Source organism: Neomonachus schauinslandi, chromosome 12, assembly GCF_002201575.2.
Source record: "Neomonachus schauinslandi chromosome 12, ASM220157v2, whole genome shotgun sequence".
Classification (NCBI taxonomy): Eukaryota; Metazoa; Chordata; class Mammalia; order Carnivora; family Phocidae; genus Neomonachus; species Neomonachus schauinslandi.
In genome coordinates, this window is record NC_058414.1 from 32,444,140 (window position 1) to 32,466,210 (window position 22,071).

Sequence of the window (22,071 nt, forward strand, 5' to 3'; positions counted from 1 at the left end):
TCAGGTCATGAATTCAGGCTCATGATCTCAGGGTCCTGAGATCGAGCCCCTTTCAGGCTCTGTGCTCAGAGTGGGAGTCTACTTGAGATTCTCTCTCTCCCTCTGCCCATCCCCCTCTCAAAAGGGACTTCAAGTACAGAAGACCTGAAAGCTATTTTTTTTTTAAATGAGCCATGTAATAGCATTAATCAGTGGTGATGCCTTGGGAAAATGTTGCTGGCAAAAACCTGCTGCACTCGCAGTATGGTTCCACGTCTAAAAATTGATTTCACATTTATTCAAAAGATTTTATTTTTATAAAAGAAAATATTAAGCACCCCACTCTGATGCAGTTTGCTAATACATGGATCAGGAAAAAAAGTGCCTACAGTAATAACAGTAAAACAGCCTCTAACAATTCAATCACATTATGTCATTTATCCTTGACTCTCATCCTTTTCTCCCCTGAAGCACACCCATTAGAGACAAGAAAGACTGTCCCCAATTGCCCTCTTCTGTTGTGAGTTCATGCCCTATATTGGTCTTAATGTTTTGGCATAAACATGATAGCACAATACCCAATGGGATGTGGACTTTTCTAGAGAACAGGCAGTTTCTCTCTTAATTATGTTAGTTGCCATGCGGGGTCTTGCCTGCAGTCTCTTGACCTTTTTGAAACAAGTGAAGGAAATCATTGTTGCCTGAAGCAGCTGACAGCAACATTTCCCAGAGATTGGTCCTTCCTTTTCAATAAGACAAATTTCTTTTAAAGGGAGATCTCAAAGCAAAGCTGAACAGGACATTTTTCTTTTTTATCCCTAACTCAGCTTGGTATATCTTCAAGGTTAGAAAAGGTTTATCAGCAACGTTAGTCGTGGGTATCTATAATTCCACATATTCTCACATATTTAGAGATATTTTAAAATTTGCTTGCCAATGTCATTAAAGTGAGCATTAAAATGATGTGCTGATCTCTTTATTACTGAATAAACCTGGGGAAATGGGTTCTCACCAGCCTAGTAGACAATATGGAAGAGAACACTAAAGGAAAAATGTGTGGTTCACATCAGGTAGCCAGTTTATCTTCTAGTTGTTCAAGGAAAAAACCTTGGAGTTATTCTCAATGCCTCTTTGCCTTGCATACCAGATCTGATCTTTAAGCATTGGACCACGTTCATGATTTCCATGGCTACAATATTATTGCCAGGCATCTCCCAACTAATTGCAGCACTTCTTCCTGACTCTTCTAGAATATATGGTCTAAACAGCAGCCAGCCCGCCTGTGCCTATGAAGCATGTGGACGATGGCACCACTCCTCTGTTCCTATCTTCCAGTGGGTAAAGCCAAGGGCTTCCTGATGTCTTAGAAGCCCTGCCTAATATTTTATTCTTTAACTATGAAAAATGATACGTCTCAGAGAGGACATATATAGTTTTCTAAAATGATTGTGCCAATATTCACTCTTACCAAGAGTCTATTAAAAGTTCCCAGTATTCCAAACAAATAAATCTTAAAAAAAAAAAATTTTTTTAAAGGGCACCTGGGCGGCTCAGTCGGTTAAGTGTCTGCCTTCGGCTCAGGTCATGATGCCAGGGCCCTGGGATCGAGTCCCACGTCGGGGTCCCTGCTCAGTGGGGAGTCTGCTTCTCCCTCTCCGTCTCTGTGCTCGCCCTCGCTCTCTCTCTCTCTCAAATAAACAAATAAATCTTTAAAAAAAAAAAAAAGTTTTTTTTTTTAAAGTTCCCAGTATTCCATAACCTGACCACCATTTTGTATAGACAGAGTTATTTATGTTCTCCAGTTTATTCAGGACAGAAGGGTGTCTCATTATTTTTTACTTTCCTTGATTACAATTGAGCTTGTGCATCTTTTCATATTTTGAATAACCATTCATATTCCCTATCTTGTGAAATGTCTGTTCATGGGTTTTTTTTTTTTCTTTCTTTGAGTGGCTTAACTTTTCCTTATTACATTTTCTGTTTAATGTTAGTTCCTTATTAATTTGTAAGATTTTTATACATTTTGGATACCGATTCTTTTTTGATTGAAAGTATTTTAAAACCTCTTATCCAAGTTTAGAGTATCTTTTTTTTTTTTTCTTAAATGGAAGTATAGTTGGCATACAATGTGAGATTAGGTGCAGAGTGACTGGACAATTCTCTACATGACACAAGAGTCACCACAGTGTTGTCACCATGTGTCACTGTACAAAGTTACAAGAGTGCTATTGACTATATTCCCTCTGCTGTACTTTCCATCCCTGTGACTTACTTATTCAATAACTGGAAGTTTGTACCTCTAAGTCCACTTCACCTTATAGTATCTATGAATCATTTTAAAGTAGTCCAACATGTGAATCATTACCCTTAGGGTATGACCTTTTTAGGGTCTTATTTTAAATATCCTTCCCTATTCCAATATCTAAATACATATTTTAATATTGTTTTCTTTTGCTTTTGAGGTTTTGTAATTCACACTTGCCAATTCAATTGGGTTTTTTTTTAAAAATTGAAATTTTTAAAAAATATGTAAGATAGAAGACAAATTTCACCTTTTATGTATTTTTTTGATTATGTTATGTTAATCACCATACATTACACCATTAGTTTTTGATGTAGTGTTCCATGATTCACTGTTTGCGTGTAACACCCAGTGCTCCATGCAGTATGTGCCCTCTTTAATACCCATCACCAGGCTAACCCATACCCCCACCCCCCTCCTCTCTAGAACCCTCAGTGTGTTTCTCAGAGTCCATAGTCTCTCATGGATCGTCTCCTCCTCCGATATCCGCCCCTTCATTCTTCCCCTCCTGCTATCTTCTTCTTTTTTTTTTTTTAACATATAATGTATTATTTGTTTCAGAGGTACAGGTCTGTGATTCAACAGTCTTACACAATTCACAGCGCTCACCATAGCACATACCCTCCCCAATGTCTATCACCCAGCCACCCCATCCCTCCCACCCCCCACCACTCCAGCAACCCTCAGTTTGTTTCCTGAGATTAAGAATTCCTCATATCAGTGAGGTCATATGATACTTGTCTTTCTCTGATTGACTTATTTCGCTCAGCATAATACCCTCCAGTTCCATCCACGTGATGCAAATGTCAAGATTTCGTTCCTTTTGATGGCTGCATAATATTCCATTGTATACATATACCACTTCTTCTTTATCCATTCATCTGTCAATGGACATCTTGGATCTTTCTATAGTTTGGCTATTGTGGACATTGATGCTATAAATATCAGGGTGCATGTAACCCTTTGGATCACTACATTTGTATCTTTGGGGTAAAACCCAGTAGTGCAATTGCTGGTTCATACGGTAGCTCTATTTACAACTTTTTGAGGAACCTCCATACGGTTTCCCAAAGTGGCTGCATCAGCTTGCATTCCCACCAACAGTGTAGGAGGGTTCCCCTTTCTCTGCATCCTCGCCAGCATCTGTCATTTCCTGACTTGTTAACTTTAGCCATTCTGACTGGTGTGAGGTGGTATCTCATTGAGGTTTTGATTTGGATTTCCCTGATGCCGAGCGATATTGAGCACTTTTTGATGTGTCTGTTGGCCATTTGGATGTCTTCTTTGGAAAAATGTCTGTTCATGTCTTCTGCCCATTTCTTGATTGGATCATTTGTTCTTTGGGTGTTGAGTTTGATAGTTCTTTATAGATTTTGGATACTAGCCCTTTATCTGATATGTCATTTGCAAATATCTTCTCCCATTCTGTCGGTTGTCTTTTGGTTTTGTTGATTGTTTCTTTTGCTGTGCAAAAGCTTTTTATCTTGATGAAGCCCCAATAGTTCATTTTTGCCCTTGCTTCCCTTGACTTTGGCGATGTTTCTAAGAAGAAGTTGCTGCGGCTGAGGTCGAAGAGGTTGCTGCCTATGTTCTCCTTTAGGATTTTGATGGACTCCTGTCTCACATTTAGGACTTTCAACCATTTGGAGTCTATTTTTGTGTGTGGTGTAAGGAAATGGTCCAGTTTCATTCTTCTGCATGTGGCTGTCCAATTTTCCCAACACCATTTGTTGAAGAGACTGTCTTTTTTCCATTGGACATTCTTCCTGCTTTGTCGAAGATGAGTTGACCATAGAGTTGAGGGTCCATTTCTGGGCTCTCTATTCTATCCATGATCTATATGTCTGTTTTTGTGCCAGCACCATACTGTCTTGATGATGACAGCTTTGTAATAGAGCTTGAAGTCCGGAATTGTGGTGCCACCAGCTTTGCTTTTCTTTTTCAACATTCCTCTGGCTATTCGGCGTCTCTTCTGGTTCCATACAAATTTTAGGATTATTTGTTCCATTTCTTTGAAAAAGTGGATGGTATTTTGATGGGGATTGCATTGAATGTGTAGATTGCTCTAGGTAGCACTGACATCTTCACAATATTTGTTCTTTCAATTCATGAGCATGGAACGTTTTTCCATTTCTTTGTGTCTTCCTCAATTTCTTTCATGAGTATTTTATAGTTTTCTGAGTACAGATTTTTTGCCTCTTTGGGTAGATTTATTCCTAGGTATCTTATGGTTTTGTGTGCAGTTGTAACTGGGATCGACTCCTTAATTTCTTTTTCTTCTTTCTTGTTGTTGCTGTATAGAAATGCCACTGATTTCTGTGCATTGATTTTATATCCTGCCACTTTACTGAATTCCTGTATGGGTTCTAGTAGTTTTGGGGTGGAGTCTTTTGGGTTTTCCACATAAAGTATCATATTATCTGCAAAAAGTGAGAGTTTCACTTCTCTGCCAATTCAGATGCCATTTATTTCCTTTTGTTGTCTGATTGCTGAGGCTAGACTTCTAGTACTATGTTGAACAGCAGTGGTGATAGTGGACATCCCCGCCATGTTCCTGACCTTAGGGGAAAAGCCCTCACTTTTCCCCATTGAGAATGATATTCACTGTGGGTTTTTCATAGATAGCTTTTATGATATTAAGGTATGTACCCTCTATCCCTACATTGTGAAGAGTTTTAATCAAGAAAGGATGCTGTACTTTGTCAAATGTTCTTTCTGCATCTACTGAGAGGATCATATGGTTCTTGTTCTTTCTTTTATTAACGTATTGTATCACATTGATTGATTTTTGGATGTTGAACCAACCTTGCAGCCCAGGGATAAATCCCATTTGGTCGTGGTGAATAATCCCTTTAATGTACTGATGGATCCTATTGGCTAGTATTTTGGTGAGAATTTTTGCATCCATGTTCATCAAGGATATTGGTCTGTAGTATTCCTCTTTGATGGGGTCTTTGTCTGACTTTGGGATCAAGGTAATGGTGGCCCCATAAAACGAGTTTGGAAGTTTTCCTTCCATTTCTACTTTTTGGAACAGTTTCAGAAGAATAGGTATTAATTCTTCTTGAAATGTTTGGTAGAATTCCCCTGGGAAGTCATCTGGCCCTGGGCTCTTGTTTGTTGGGAGATTTTTGATGACTGCTTCAATTTCCTTAGTGGTTATAGGTCTGTTCAGGTTTTCTATTTCTTCCTGGTTCAGTTTTGGTAGTTGATACATCTCTAGGAATGCCTCCATTTCTTCCAGGTTATCTAATTTGCTGGCATAGAGTTGTTCATAATATGTTCTTATAATTGTTTGCATTTCTTTGGTGTTGGTTGTGATCTCTCCTCTTTCATTTATGATTTTGTTGATTTGGGTCATTTCTCTTTTCTTTTTGATAAGTCTGGCCAGGGGTTTACCAATCTTGTTAATTCTTTCAAAGAACCAGCTCCTAGTTTCATTGATCTGTTCTACTGTTCTTTTAGTTTCTATTTCATTGATTTCTGCTCTGATCTTTATTATTTCTCTTCTCCTGCTGGGTTTAGGCTTTATTTGCTGTTCTTTCTCCAGCTCCTTTAGGTGTAGGGTTAGGTTGTGTACTTGAGACCTTTCTTGTTTCTTGAGAAAGGCTTGTATTGCTATATACTTTCCTCTTAGGACCACCTTTGCTGCATCCCAAAGATTTTGAACAGTTGTGTTTTCATTTTCATTGGTTTCCATGAATTTTTTAAATTCTTCTTTAATTTCCTGGTTCACCCATTCATTCTTTAGTAGGATGCTCTTTAGCCTCCATGTATTTGAGTTCTTTCCGACTTTCCTCTTGTGATTGAGTTCTAGTTTCAAAGCATTGTGGTCTGAAAATATGCAAGGAATGATCCCAATCTTTTGGTACCGGTTGAGACCTGATTTGTGACCTAGGATGTGATCTCTTTTGGAGAATGTTCGATGGGCACCAAAGAATGTGTATTCCATTGCTTTGGGATGGAATGTTCTGAATATATCTGTGAATTCCATCTGGTCCAGTGTGTCATTTAAAGCCTTTATTTCCTTGTGGATCTTTTGCTTAGATGATCTGTCCATTTCAGTGAGGGGGTGTTAAAGTCCCCTACTATTATTGTATTGTTGTCAATGTGTTTCTTTGCTTTTGTTATTAATTGGCTTATATAATTGGCTGCTCCCATGTTAGCGGCATAGATATTTATAATTGTTAGATCTTCTTATTGGATAGACCCTTTAAGTATGATACAGTGTCCTTCCTCATCTCTTATTATAGTCTTTGGTTTAAAATCTAATTTGTCTGATATAAGGATTGCCACCCCAGCTTTCTTTTGGTGTCCATTAGCATGGTAAATGGTTTTCCACCCCCTCACTTTCAATCTGGGGGTGTCTTTGGGTCTAAAATGAGTCTCTTGCAGACAGCATATCGATGGGTCTTGTTTTTTAATCCAATCTGATAGCCTGTGTCTTTTGATTGGGGCATTTAGCCCATTTACATTCAGGGTAACTATTGAAAGGTATGAATTTAGTGCCATTGTGTTGCCTGTGAGGTGACTGTTACTGTATATTGTCTGTGTTCCTTTCTGGTCTATGTTACTTTTAGGCTCTCTCTTTGCTTAGAGGACCCCTTTCAATATTTTTGGTAGGGCTGGTTTCGTGTTTGCAAATTCCTTTAGTTTTTGTTTGTCCTGGAAGCTTTTTATCTCTCCTTCTATTTTCGATGACAGCCCAGCTGGATATAGTATTCTTGGCTGCATATTTTTCTCTTTTACTGCTCTGAAGATATCATGCCAGTCCTTTCTGGCCTGCCAGGTCTCTGTGGATAGGTCTGTTGCCAATCTAATGTTTCTACCAGTGTAGATTACAGATCTCTTATCCCAAGCTGCTTTCAGGATTTTCTCTTTGTCTCTGAGACTCGTAAGTTTTACTATTAGATGTTGTGGTGTTGACCTATTTTTATTGATTTTGAGGGTGTTTTTTGTGCCTCCTGGATTTTGATGCTTGTTTCCTTCTCTGAATTAGGGAAGTTCTCTGCTATAATTTGCTCCAATAGACCTTTTGCCCCCCTCTCTCTTTCTTCTTCTTCTGGGATCCCAGTTATTCTAATATTGTTTTGTCTTATGGTATCACTTATCTCTCAAATTCTACCCTCGTGATCCAGTAATTGTTAATCTCGCTTCTTCTCAGCTTCTTTATGTTCCATCATTTGGTTTTCTATATCACTAATTCTCTCTTCTGCCTCATTTATCCTAGCAGTTAGAGCCTCCATTTTTTATTGCACCTCATTAATAGCCTTTTTGATTTTGACTTGGTTAGATTTTAGTTCTTTTATTTCTCCAGAAAGGGTTTCTCTAATATCTTCCATGCATTTTTCAAGCCTAGCTGGTATCTTTAAAATCATCATTCTGAACTCTAGTTCCAACATCTTACTAATGTCCATATTGATTAGGTCCCTGGCAGTCGGTACTTCCTCTTGCTCTTTCTTTTGAGGTGATTTTTTCTGTCTTGTCATTTTGTTCAGAGGACAATAGGTGAATGAGAGGACAAAATGCTAACAGGGTAACAACGTCCCCAGAAAAATATACACTAAACAAATCAGAAGAGACCTGAAACCAGGGGAAAAGAAAGGGAAAGAAAAAAAGAAAAAGAAATAGATTAAAACAAACAAACAAACAAAAAAAACAGAATATGATCAAATATGATCAGGATGGTGCATAGGTCAGTGCCACACACTAGAATTTGGGCACACTTTGGTCTGTTAGAAGAAAGTGCCTCCCAAAATTTAAGAAAGAAAATCTTATATATGTACAAAAATAAGGGTTAATATGATGAAGGGATGGAATATGACTGTAAAGATGAAAATTATAAAAGATTTTATAAAAGGAATTGATAAGATAAGAAGTTGGTTGAAAAAAGAAAGAAGAGGTTTTAAAAAAAAGGGGGGGAGAGAATGTGATCAGGAAGGAGACTAGAATAAAGCCATACACCTAGAGATTTAGGGTATATTTTGGTCTGCTAGAAGAAACTGTATCCCAAAATTTTAAAGAAAGAACAACTTATATATATATACCAAAAATAAGGTTAACTACTATGAAGGGAGAGAATATGACTCTAAGAATGAAAAATGAAAAATATTTTTTAAAAAAAGGGATTGATAAGATGTTGGTTGAAAAAGGGAAAAAGAAAAATTCAAAAAAAAAAAAAAGAAAGTTAAAAAAAAATTAACTTTGAAAGACTAAAGAATCATGGTAAAAAAGCCATGGATTCTATATGCATTATTCCCCTAGCGCTGGAGCTCTGCCGTTCTCATTGATCGGTAAACTTGGTCTTGGCTAGCTGTTTTTGCTGATCTTCTGGGGGAGGGGCCTGTTGCCGTGGTTCCCAGATGTCCTTGCCAGAGGCTGAATTGCCCCGCCCTTGCCGTCAGGGCTAAGTAATCTGCTCAGGTTTGTTCTCAGGAGCTTTTGTTCCCTGCAAGCTTTCCATACAGATTTGGAGGATGAGAGTGAAAATGGCAGCTGGCCAGTCTCTGCCCCAGAGGAGCCAAGAACTCGGGGCCCCGCTCCTCAGTGCACCCCCAAAGAAAAGCAGTCAGTCACTCCTGTCTCCCTGGTCTCTGGTTGCACTCCGTGCTCACCCTGCCTGTGACCAAGCGTTTCTATCTCTGGCACCTGACCCTGTGTGGAGTCTCCAAACCCAGTAGATCCCTGTGGTGCACTCCCACACCACTCCTCCCGGGGGAAGAAGGTGAGTCTCCCCGGATCTGCTGCTTGTTGGGTCCCTGCTGGAGGAGCAGTGGCCCACCTGTGCCCCGGATCATGGTTTATGGCAACCCCAAGCTGAGAGCCCGTGCCTCGGCTCCGTCTCTGCAGCCGGCTTCCCCGCTCTGATACCTGGGAGCTCTGCCATGCTCAGGCACCCCTGGTCTTCCTGTGACTCTGAGGGTCCTGAGACCACGCTGTCCCATGAGGGTTCCACCCCCCGCTTAGCCACTGGAGCGACGTCCCTCAGCGGAGCAGACTTCTAAAAGTTCCGATTTTGTGCTCCGCGGCTCTATCACTTGCCAGAAGCGGCCGACGGAGGCCCCTCCCCCGCCGTCTATCCTCCCGAATATCGCCTTGGATTCACTTCTCCCCACGTCCTACCTTCCAGAAAGTGGTCGCTTTTCTGTTCAAAGAGTTGCTGCTATTCTTTTCTTCGCTCCCCTGTTGAGTTCGTAAGTGTTCAGAATGGTTTGATAGCTATCTAGCTGAATTCCTGGGACCAGACAAAATTTAGGTCTCCTACTCCTCTGCCATCTTGCTCCTCCCCCCACCTTTTATGTATTTTTAAAAATATATGAAGAAATGCTCCACATCACTTGCCATCAGGGAAGTGCAAATCAAAACCACAATGAGATACCACCTTACATCAGTTTGAATGGCCAAAATTAACAAGACAGAGAACAACAAATGTTGCCAAGGATGCAGAGAAAGGGGAACCCTCTTACACTGTTGGTGGGAATGCAAGCTGATGCAGCCACTCTGGAAATCAGTATGGAGGTTCCTCAAAAAGTTAAAAATAGAGCTACCCTGTGATACAGCAATTGCACTACTGGGTATTTACCCCAGATATAGATGTAGTGAAAAGAAGGGGCACATGCACCCCAGTGTTCATAGCAGCAATTGACTAATTGAACTTATTAAAAAAATGTAAAGAAAAACATGAAAATATTGTCTCAGAACCATTTATTTAATAGTTATTTCTCTACTGATGTCCATTGTGATACATCAGAGTTCTCTCAGTCTTTGGTCATTTCTATTGGTTTTTGAGCCCAGTGGCACCTTCCCTGTGAGGACATCGCTGGTCTCCCTCTCTAAAATTAAATCTCACTTGCCCCTTCAACAAAAACACATGTACTTTCTATCCACATGCCTTGCTCAGTATCTCTCCAGAGCACCTACCACCAGCTAATATATGTTTTACTTATCATCTCATTTATCGCTTTCCCCTCACATACACTAAACTCCACAGGGACAGAGTTTTGTTTGTTCTATTATTGCTATATCACCAAACCTTAAAACAAAATCAGAATTCAGTAGGTTTTGAAAAAAAACGTAAGATTGTATTGAGTTGATAGTCTATATGCCTGTTGCTACTTTGATATGAACTGTCTCTGTTACTCTTTATAATCAATTGGTATTTTATATCGCAATCCCTTTACCTAGTCTTCATTAAGAGTATGTTAGAATTGAGTGATCTTCCAGACACTTTTGAGAATTAGCTTTCCAAACTTAAAAAAAAGAAAACAACCAAAAAACCTGTTTGGTGGGTTGGTGTTTAAAGAACATACCAACTTGGAAGAAACTGAAATCTTTATATTGAGCCTTTTTCTCCACAAATATTACTTGTTAGATCTTACTTAATTGTCTTCAAAAACATTTTGTAATTTTGCACATAAAGTTCTTGCATTTTGCTATTTCCTGAGTTCATCATATAGTCAATGCTATTGTAATTGAGTAATAATTTTTAAAATTAGAATTTTCCATGATGGGGGAAAAATGGAATCATACCCCAACTTAAGAACAGTTATTTTCAACCCTCCTGCACATTAGAAATACCTGATTTATTAAAAACAAACAACCACCAACGAAAACAAAAACAAAAAACATGCCAAAACTGGACCTTTATCCAAACCAATTAACTCAGAATCTCTGGGGGTAGGTTTAGGTATTTGTATTCTTTTAATTTTCCCCTAAGTGTTTCTAATATGCAGCCAGTCTTGAAATATACTGTTTTAGAAAAGTACATCCCAGGAAAGCAACCATAAAGATACTTAAAAGGACATATTAACAGGCAAAACTCTTAGGTAATAATTAACATATCGAAGGCCCAGACTTTAATTTTTATATATTCTTGGATTTAGATACTCCACATTTCATGACTAATTAAAAGATCAAACATTATATTTCAATATTAACTTGCCATAAGAGATCTTTAAGTATATACAAACATAATGTCATTTTAATTTTCATTTTTTTAAAGGAGAACAAGTATTTTGAAGATGTGTAAAAACCAAAGTCACTAGCTAGTGTACAATAGGAAACAAAACTAAGTGTTCCAAACAATACAAAATCCATCGAGGAAAAAGAAAACAACTCTGCATGGGCATACCAATTTAAAAAATGTCCAAATTCTTAGAAAATCCATTAATAATGAAGGGGGGAAATCGGAGGGGGAGATGAACCATGAGAAACTATGGACTCTGAAAAACAAACAGGGTTCTAGAGGGGAGGGGGTGGGGGGATGGGCTAGCCTGGTGATGGGTATTAAAGAGGGCACGTTCTGCATGGAGCACTGGGTGTTATACGCAAACAATGAATCATGGAACACCACATCAAAAACTAATGATGTATGGTGATTAACAAAACATAATAAAAAAAAAAGAAAATCCATTAATATAATCCACCTAAAATCAAGTTTATATTATTCAAAATATCACAATAACAGAAGATTCTCTGGATAATAGGGTCTGCATCATTTCAGCTAAAAAAAAACAAAACAACATGAAGAGTCATGAGAGAGAAAAGAAAGAAGAAATAGCAGACCCATACTGACCATAGGCATAAACAGAATATGCATATGTAAGAATTCCTCTTAGGAAGACAACTCCTTTTTCCTTAGGAAAATTTATGGAGAGGTTTTTTTTTTAGTGTAAAATGTGATCTGTGCCCCTCTCCACAGCCACAATGAGGATGAAGAGATCTTTAAATTACTATGATTAAAGTTGAGGAATTTTTAGTTTCTTGGGACAACCTGATGAATCATGGAAAGAAGAACCCCAGCGACACAGTAGAGGGCCAGAAGGAGTCCAGGGAAGGAGGCTAAAAAATGTGATTTACCCTGCAAGAAAATAAGGGAATGACCACACAGTGGAAGGAAGGAGTGAGAGTTATACAAACCTACGGTGTGGAGTCCTTATCTATTTTATTACATTTTGATATTTAAAAAGAATGTGACCACCATTTGGGTTGGAAGACTTAGGGCTTTCTATGCAAATGACCTCTGGGTTCTGCACACATGACATGCCCTGCTAGGTAGTCTGGAAATGAATTTCCACTAACGTCAAAAATCTAAATCCAGGATTCTTTTTTTAAGAAAAGATTTATTTACTTATTTTAGAGAGCAAGAAAGAGTGGAGGGAGGGGCAGAGGTGGTGGGAGAGAGAAAATCATAAGCAGAGTCCCTGCTGAGCAGGGACCTGGGCCCAGGATTCAATCTGCTGACCCTGAGGTAATGACCTGAGCTGAAAGCAAGAGTCCAATGCTTAACCAACTGTACCACCCAGGCGCCCTTAAATCCAGGATTCTCAAATCAAGGCACTTAAGAGTTGGCTTTTGTGGGGGAGAGAATACATTATTAAAATGCAGGATAACCGTCATCCAAGAGCATAGTCTTCAGGTTAGGTTATGCATACTGTGGGTTACAGAAAACCTTTACAATATTAATATTTGAATATTAAGACAATACTCAAATTTCAATTTTTCATATTTACTCCTTCTTAACAAATATAACTGCCATCTAGATCTCTTGTTGGTTCCCTCTTCCCCTTTTTCCTTTCACAATTTCTCTTCTCTTAGTCTACAAAAGAAAAACATTTCCCACCCCCCCCCCCCCCCACCCCCGCCTGTCAAAGCCTTTCCATACTGCATGGCAGTGGAGTGAAAAAAACTTCTAAGGAACAAAGTGACAAGTCCAATTATTAGTGTTGAGAGGCTTTAATCAAGACGTCAAAACCCCGTGGGCAGCTTTGTGTCTCTCCACATCTCTTACATATTAATGTTCAGGACAATGGGTGGTATTTGAAACAGGATATGTTGGTCTGTGTTGAGATATTCTGAATTCAAGAGAATTCAGGTGGGATTCATGACAATTTTGCCTTAACTACTTTCCCTTTCCTTTTCAATGACCGTGGTCAAAAAATTAATTCCTCTTGAAGGAGAATTCTTTGAGATTTTTGGCAAAAAAGAGAAATTATATCTGTATCTATATAATGTTTGAATTCATCTATCTTCTAAAAATGTAATTTACAAAATTTCTGGACTCTATAAACAAAACTACTATAAATAGTTTTGTAAAGCTATTTATTTACAGTAAAATGTAAATAAAACTAAAAATATCATGTAGTCAACATTCCCTTGGAAGCCTCATCCAAAGTAACTTTGTTCAATGTGAAAGTTAGAAATTACATGCGATAGGAAAGACTTTAATATATGTTGCAGTACTTATAGTTTATAAATATTAGATGCCAAGCCTATTGTTACAATTAAATTGTTTTTTCCTATTCAAACAGCACTATACTTTGTAGAGATCAGATACATTAATACATAATGACAAAAATTGCTGTAAATAAAAGATATATACCTTGGGTACTGAGGATCAAGGGATATTTCCAGTCATTATCAGTTAATAATGTAGAGAGAAGAAAATCAGAATTAATAATTATGGTGTGGCACGCAACTCTTGCCAAATAATATCCTACTAAGGAGATTTTCAGAACATTAAACAGTGTTATTTGAGTTGATTCTGGCTAGATGGGCAATGAACAGGTCCAGAATGGTTTATTGCTCATTCTTGCACTTTAAACCTTACTTTATTTTGGAAATGTTATTTTTTTTAAACAATCTCTTGGTGTGTCATCTGGGAACTTTAGTAAGTATTGAAAAACAATAATTTCAAATATAATCTTAAAATAACAAATAGAGTAAGGTAATGCGAGAACTTAAGTAGCTCTGAAAAAACCCAGTGTTAATGATGGTGTCAGGTAGGCACTCAAAGGAGCTAGTGAAGGAAAGCAGAATTAGTCAATCCCAAAACTGCGGAATGCAGTTAGAAGCTTTAGTAAGACATGAGTTTTATGTTTAAGGGGAGGAAAGTACACGTTGGAAATATAAATTTATTGATTTTTTGGTGTTCTAAATAAAAAAAAAGGAATGTGTTCAATTTCCATGTCCAATCAGAGCACTAAAAATGTTTAATAGTTGAATGAAGAATGTTGATCACAGCAACAGCATGTGAGTCTTCATTCACTGACACTTGACAAATTTACGGGTCTGTTCACTCTTTCCTCAATTCCAAAATCCCAAAATCTTCTGAGAAGCAAAACAGTTGTATCACTTATTTGGGAACAAAACCTGATGCGAACAGATGTAAGGCTATTTATAGTCTGTATCTTACTAAGTAGCATATGTTATGTTTCACTGCAGAAATAGTTAACAGGCTTGATTATAGGGTGCTGCCCTAGACACAGCTGAGAATGTTGCATAATATGTGGTGTGTATGTACTCACAAACATTCTGATATCTACAAATTCTGAATAGCCAAGCATGTCTGCCCCACAGATTTAGAAAAGAAATTGTTAACCTGCTCAGACGATTAGTGTACAATAAATTACAGGAATCATTAGCTATCTTTCTGTGCCACGAAGATCTTTGACCCGGGTGGGCTTCCCTAAGACGATAAACGAGCCTGACTGGCCAACTCAGGCTCACTTCAGCTATCTGAAAGTGCAGTTCATTTGAACTCAACAAGGTGACTCCTAAAACTGTTTGCCAAAAGGAAACCTGAAAACATCACTTTTCTATTTCTTTGGCACTACTCTGGATTGCCAACATAGTGAAAAAAACCTGTTGCCATATATAGCTCCAAATCCGTGTGAATTCAGTTTTCAAAATACTCGGACACCAACGTGAGAAAAATACATTACCTGGAAGGTGAACAGGATATGTTCATTCATTCACTTAACAACCATGATGGAATACCTCAAGTATGTCCCACACTTCTAGGTGCTGGGAATGTGGTGGCGACAGTAACATGTGCTTCTTGCTTTGGCCCATGCCACGTGTTTTGAGCAGCTTTCTTCTAGCTAAAAGATTTCCTATGTTAAGAAACACTTCTCAAGTTAGAAACCTGAAACTCACTTTTCTTGACACCCTTGATCTGGGGCTCAGCTATGTGAATGTGCTAATCAGCTGCGCTCGCTCAGGACTTGGGTCCTGAAAGAAACAAGCAGAGGAAGCAAGAGTCAAAGGGAAACCTACCAAGTATCTGTTAAGTCAGAGCCCACAGCTGAGGAGTCCGGGCTTCCAGGGATAGCATGTGACCAGCGTGTAAACTGCAGTCTCTGACTCAGGCAGTAGCAGGGGTGGGGCCTTGTTGGAACATAGCCATGGTGACACTTGGGCAGTGTTGTTCCTGGTGGACTTTGAGCCTGATAATCTTGTCTTCTGGAGAGACCATAAGCAACCTACTAGCTTTTTAAAAAATTATTATGTTATGTAAATCACCATACATTACATCATTAGTTTTTGATGTAGTGTTCCTATTAGCTTTTAATAAATGTATTCTTTTTTTTTTTTTTTGCAGCAGGGAAAGGGTTTATTCAAGAGGCAGCCAGATGAGGAGACAAGGACGTGGGAGGGAGAGCTCCAAACCCGCCTTCCGGAAGGGGGAGAGAACAAGTTTTTTATAATCAAAGGAGTTGAGGCTACATGCATATTGACGAAGAGAGTGGGGGAGCATGACTCTTCATGAGTAAAGACGGAGTGTGCATAATGAGCAAACCTATATGTAACATACATCCCATGTTCATTTGGGGGTAAAGACAACACCAGAACAAAGCAAAACACAGCCCCTGATGTCAGGACAATGGGAAGCAATTTAGGGCAGCTGGTATAAGCTGGATGGGGTCTTGGGCTCATTTTCTTGATTAAGAAATGCAGGGCCTTCCTTGTTCATGGGCTGGGACTGTATCAGTTGACCTTGAGTCCAGGCTTCTGCAGAGACAGCTAGTGGGTTTGTTAGTGGGGTCTGAAAAGGCCCAATAGCTTATTGGGAAACAGTTGTCTAAAAAGCAAGATTAAAATTTTCTGCTAGTCTTTTTTCAAAGATTTTATTTATAATTTTCTGCTAGTTTTAACTTCATTAACTCATGGGACACTGTTTCAGTTTTGCTGTGATTAAGATATAGTTTTACATATACTTTCTAACCTACTAATGCCATCAAAGATGTACCAGTGTTTGAGGAGCACATTTATAAAATTGGAAAGATGCTGCCAATGTAATGTTGAATTAAATAGTTCACAAAATGCTTTCTAGATCTGCGCTGTTCAATGCGGTAACCGCTAGCCACATGCCTATACACATTTTTTTGCCTTTATTTTTTTTAATTTAAATTCAATTAATTAACATATAGTGTATTATTAGTTTCAGAGGTAGAGTTTAGTGAATCATCATTTGCATATAACACCCAGTGCTCATTACATTAAGTGCCCTCCTTAATGCCCATCCCCCAGTCACCCCATCCCCCCTACTTCCCCCCTCCAACAACCCTCAGTTTGCTTCCCATAGTGACTATATACATTTAAAGTAAAATAAATTATGGGGCACCTGGGTGGCGCATTTGGTTAAGTGTCCAACTCTTGGTTTCAGCTCAGGTCCTGATCTCAGTGTCGTGAGATCAAGCCCCACGTTGGGGCTCTGTGCTTGGTGCAGAGTCTGCTTGAGATTCTTTCTCCATTTCCCTCTGCCCCTCCCACAGAGAGGGAATTGTGTTCCCTCTCTCTCAAATAAATAAATAAAGCTTTAAAAAATTAAAATAAATTAAAAATGCAGTTCCTCTTGCCACACTAGCCATTATTTGTCCTACTCAGTGGTCAGCTGCAGCTTGTGGCTATTAGACAGCACCAGTAAAGAGTATTTCCAGCAACACAGGAATTTCTATTGGATAGTATTGACCTAGAATATGAACTTATTTAAAATAAAGTATATATGTCACAGATATCTTCATGTGTGTGTGTGGGTATACATCAATTAAAGGTTTTCCATCTATTACATAATATAGATTTTTTTAACTTTTAATTTTTATGGAATGTAACTTTATTAACTGGGTTTGAAATTTTAGCGTATTTAAAATTACCACACTCCTTGTAGAAATCCCTATTTGACCAGATATTTTACTTTTTAAAATATCTGCTTCAGGGGCACCAGGCTAGCTCAGTCAGTAGAGATGTGACTCTTGATCTTGGGGTCATGAGTTCGAGGTCACGTTGGGTGTGGCGCCTTGAACTCTCTCATTCAGAGATCCTGTTCCTGGTCTTGTCTCTGTTCTGAGTCTTGATCATCAGGTTCTCTTTTTCTCTGGACATGGAATCTGGATCTCCGATTTTGAAACCAAATTTGGACTCTTGACTCTGGAATGCCAATTTCTTTAGCAAGTTGCTCTCTGGTATCAATGCCAGGATAAGGGTTGTTCATAAATGCCTCGATGAGGGTGTGTAATTGCGAAGAAGTGTAGCTGGTACGACACCGTCTGTCTTCTCTACTTTGAATCTCCTCTTCAGAGTGATCTTGGTCTTGACTTGATTCTAAGTCCTCATCGGGTTCTGATTTTTTCTGGCACTGGTGCCTAGCTCTTTGATTCTGAAACCAAATCTGGATTCTGGACTCATCAGTGTTGATTTCTAAAGCGAGTCTTTGTTTGGTAGCATAACCTGGGTAAGGATTTTGGTGAAATGCCTTGATGAGGATTTTCGATTGTTCTTCTGTGAATTTGGTGCGGCTGCATCTCTGATTCATTGTTATGGTCTTGTTTGGAGAGTTGTCTTGGGCCATGTTGGAAGAGAGTTCTGAAGTCTAAGGATCCTACTTCTTTTTTTTTTTTTTAAGATTTTATTTATTTATTTGAGAGAGAGCGAGGAAGAGTGGCCGGGGGGAGGGGAAGGGCAGAGGGAGAGGGAGAAGCAGACTCCCCACTGAGTGTAGAGCCTAACACGGGGCTTTTCCCAGGACCCTGAGATCATGACCTGAGACAAAGTCAGTCCCTTAACTGACTGAGCCACCCAGGTACCCCTAAATTTATTATTTCTTACAATATCTATGGATTAGGTTCTTTTGCAATTAACCCTACCATGATTTATATAAATAATGAGAAAACATCCCTGACCTCATGCGGCTGGCATCCTAGGAGGGGACACAGATAAACTAATGAAATGATCAACATAAAATGTAATATGAGGCTACTTTTTAAAAAAGAGCATGGATAGAAAAAGAAAGGATATTATTTTATAAGGCAGGATAATAGCAGAAATCCCACAGAAGGTAGCATTTAAACCTAAGTAAAATCTAGGAAGAGAGGTAATGAACTATGTGAATATCAGGCAGAGAAACTATAAATGCAAAGGTGCTGCATTGGAAGCTTCCTTAGAATATTTGAAGAAGACCAAAATTGTAATGTGGCTGAATGGAGTCAAGAGAAATTTAGAGGAAATGAGGTCTGAAGAATAGCCTGGGGCAAGCACATCTGAGTTTGTAGACCATATTAAGAACTCATATATATGGGATGCTCTTCGAGTCTTTGTTCAGCCCATTTTACAAAATCCTTAGGATAAATCTACCAACATCATTCCTGTTAGTCAATGTGACAAGTTAGAAAGTTTGGTTTTTGTGTTTTTTATGAGTTAATAGAAATTTAAAATAGTTTTTACATTAAAATAAAGAGATATACGGTAGGATGCAAATTTTGCATGAATTTTAAAGTTATTACAGGGGGCCCTAAAGATAGTTTAAGTTTGTAGACAAGTAGAGTAAGTTTCCCAACTTTCTTTTGGTACAGGTTTCATGTCACTATCTTCTGCAATTAGGTAATGCTTTGTAGCAAAAGTTTGAGAACTACACTGATAAGCAATGCACAATTGGAAGAGTGAATAAAAATCTGAATTAATTGGACATTTTACAAAGGTTCACTCCTGTATTTAAAACAATGTGGTTTAGTGAAAGATGATGAGATTTCAAATCTCTCAGACCTGGTTTCAACTTTTGTTCTGCCCTTTACTACCCACGTGACCATGAAGAAGTTACTTTAATGCTCAGCCCCAATTTCCTTATCTGTAAAAGCAAGGAAAATAAAACATATTATACAAAATTGTTATAATAGTACTTTAGGCCTTACCTCTAAGGAACAAATTAGGCTCCTTCCATAAATTACACAATTATATATGTTAATTTTCTTTTTTTTTTTTTAATTTTTTTTTTGTTTCACAGCATAGCTCAGGAGTTGCCAGAGAAGTTACAAGAAGAAAAGTTTGCTTAGAATAATATTTAATCTTATCGCAACAATAAAAACAAAGAGTTACTCAATAAGAAACCTTTTTGTGAGTTTTCATACTATAATATATCTGGAGAGCTTCATGTCTGTTGATAAAATCCATAGGTTTTGAATGTGTGCTGAACTTCGTATCATCTCAGTGCTCCCTATCTTTCCAAAGCACCTGGAGACATAAAATCTGATAGGAATAAATCAACACGTGTCCTTCACCTGAATGTAGTGTGAGAATGAACTCGAGATACTGGCTTTTAATACATCTGGTAGTTTAGTAGACTTTGTAAATTTTTGGAAAATACTGGTGAGGGAAAAGCTCAGAAGCTAACATTAAGGACACATAGCACTCCAGAACAAACTAGGATTTACATACTTGGATACGTGTTGGCCATCCAGGGCTGGAGCTAACTAGAAGCCGGTATTAAGATATTATTAGGAATCTAAGAGATCCACAAAGATATTTGTTGAGAAGAGGTCACATTCAGAAATGTAAAAAATTAAAATTTAATTACACACTAAAACAATAACAAATACGTAAAATACTTCAGCACTATAGGGAAAATGTGAGGGACTATAAATAAAGGGGATGTTAGATAAAATACTGTGATCAGTAGGCTTTTCCCATCACATGGAGACTATTACCAGCGCAAGGAAGACTTGGGGGGAAAGACGTGGACTTCATTAATAGACCAAAAGGGCTAATGGTGCAAACAGTTCCTTAGCACAACACAGCACTAGGGAGTTACTGGTGGTGGGCTTTGGGCAGGCATACATGAGCACCCTTTGGCATGGCAACTTTGTGTTGCACTAAGTTAATAAGGTGTAAATAGTGAGCTTATGTTGCAGGGCAGGATTTATAATATATTGGCATCATTACACGTATAGGTTCAAATTCTGCCTCTTCCACTTAACTATTAGTGTTGCCTTGGGTAAAGACTCTTTAGCTGTGAAGTAGAAATAATAATTCCTATCTCATAGAACATACGAAACAATGAATGCCTTTCTTGGTACAGTAGGTACTTGAAGTAATAATGTTAGTATTACTATTTTGTTATTGATATTTTTCAAAAAGTCAATATGAACATCTCTTTTCATAATCCAACATACAATTAAATTTAGATACCTCTGCATCTCTTTCTGAAACTTCAAAATAATATACATTGTTAAATGATTTTGTATTCTTCTATCCATTTTTCTGGAATAAGGAAGATGTTCAAGATCAAGATATCATATTGCCATATTATTAGCTGTTTTTACTTCTAACTAAATCATGAAGTCTCAAGAACATCAATTTTATAAGGCATAGGGAAAGGATGTGGTCTTTAGTCAAAAGAAAGATGTTACTAATATTTCTTCAAGAAATGGGTAAGACTTTATTGTTTCAAATTATTTCCATTCAAGTTGGAAGGTAAATATTATTTGTGCTCTCCATGAGCAGATATATACCAACTGGTATCATAATTCCCCACCAGTGCTCAGACATTTCAGGAGCTATTCTGGGCATTAAAGCTCCTCCCAGAGGTTTAAATGGTCTCAGTTAAAGGAATTATTTCAAAAACGTCAACTTTGGAGGAGAGTTTCCCTCTGGAGAATTTAAAGGATAGTGGTGTTAAACTATGCAGTGTCTGCAAATTTTTCATCAGCTTCTCAGAGCATGGTATGATTTTATCATTTCATATGTCTAGCTCAAGCTCTCTCCATAATAAGTACGGTGGGTACTATTTTGATCAATCAAGCTCCCTCTCAGTTTGTAGCCACATACTGAGGATAGGTGCTAGATTGACCATTGTTCTTGGGATTTAAATTTGGTGACTGCGTACTCTAACAGAGAGGACACAGGTGTTAGACCCGCCTCCCCTTTTATGCTCTTGATCAAATGCTAGGAAATAATTTTATTTAGTGAATTCAGTGTTTTTCTGGCCAAGGTGACTGACATTGGGGGAAAAGCTTATTTTGTGTTTGATTTTTGGCTACCTGTGAGTCTGGGCTGGGAAAGAGGAGTCATCTTCCACATCAGCTTATTGACTGTGCAGGAGGAACGGCAGCCATGTAAACACTGAACCATCAGCAGTACAGTTGGTCAAGTTGATACCAGTGCCCATGACCAATGACGTAAGGGAAAGAAACGAATTGGTTTTGCCAAGACCTAGGCAACAATGGGAACTGCTGAATGCTCTTTATGTAAAAATAGAGTCCATATTCTGGCATTGGAAAACTTACTGGCATTTAGACATTTATTGAAAACAGTTCCACTTTTTCATCAACCAGAAATTTCTTGGGGCACCTGGGTGGCTCAGTCGGTTAAGCATCTGCCTTCGGCTCAGGTCATGATCCCAGGGTCCTTGGATCCAGGGGTTTTGGGATGGAGCCCCCTCATCGGGCTCCCTGCTCAGCAGGGAGTCTGCTTCTCCCTCTGCCTCTCCTCTGCTTGTGCTCGCGCACTCTCTCTCTCTCTCGCTCTCTCTCTCTCCCTCTCTGTCAAATAAATAAAAAAGTTAAAAAAAAAATTTCTTTGTGCAGCTGCAAATGGCCCAAGATGAGACAAATTTTTTTTTCCTGAAGTGTTATTGCCCCAAAGTGGAAAATAACTGTCATTTCCGGGGTTGGTGCCGTAATGGTAGAATTCCCTTGCTGGGGAAGAAATTGAGAACAGCATTAGGTGAAGAGAGGAATGAG

At 38.5% G+C, this 22,071-nt stretch overlaps 1 protein-coding gene across 1 annotated transcript; it reads right to left on the reverse strand.

The window, feature by feature from the left end:
* Positions 1 to 17,372: 17,372 nt before the first annotated feature.
* Positions 17,373 to 17,909, reverse strand: LOC110579877 (double homeobox protein A-like). The gene has a single exon (XM_021689526.1). It carries the CDS (start codon positions 17,907 to 17,909, stop codon positions 17,373 to 17,375), a length of 537 nt encoding a protein of 178 aa, XP_021545201.1.
* Between the last annotated feature and the right edge of the window lie 4,162 nt (positions 17,910 to 22,071).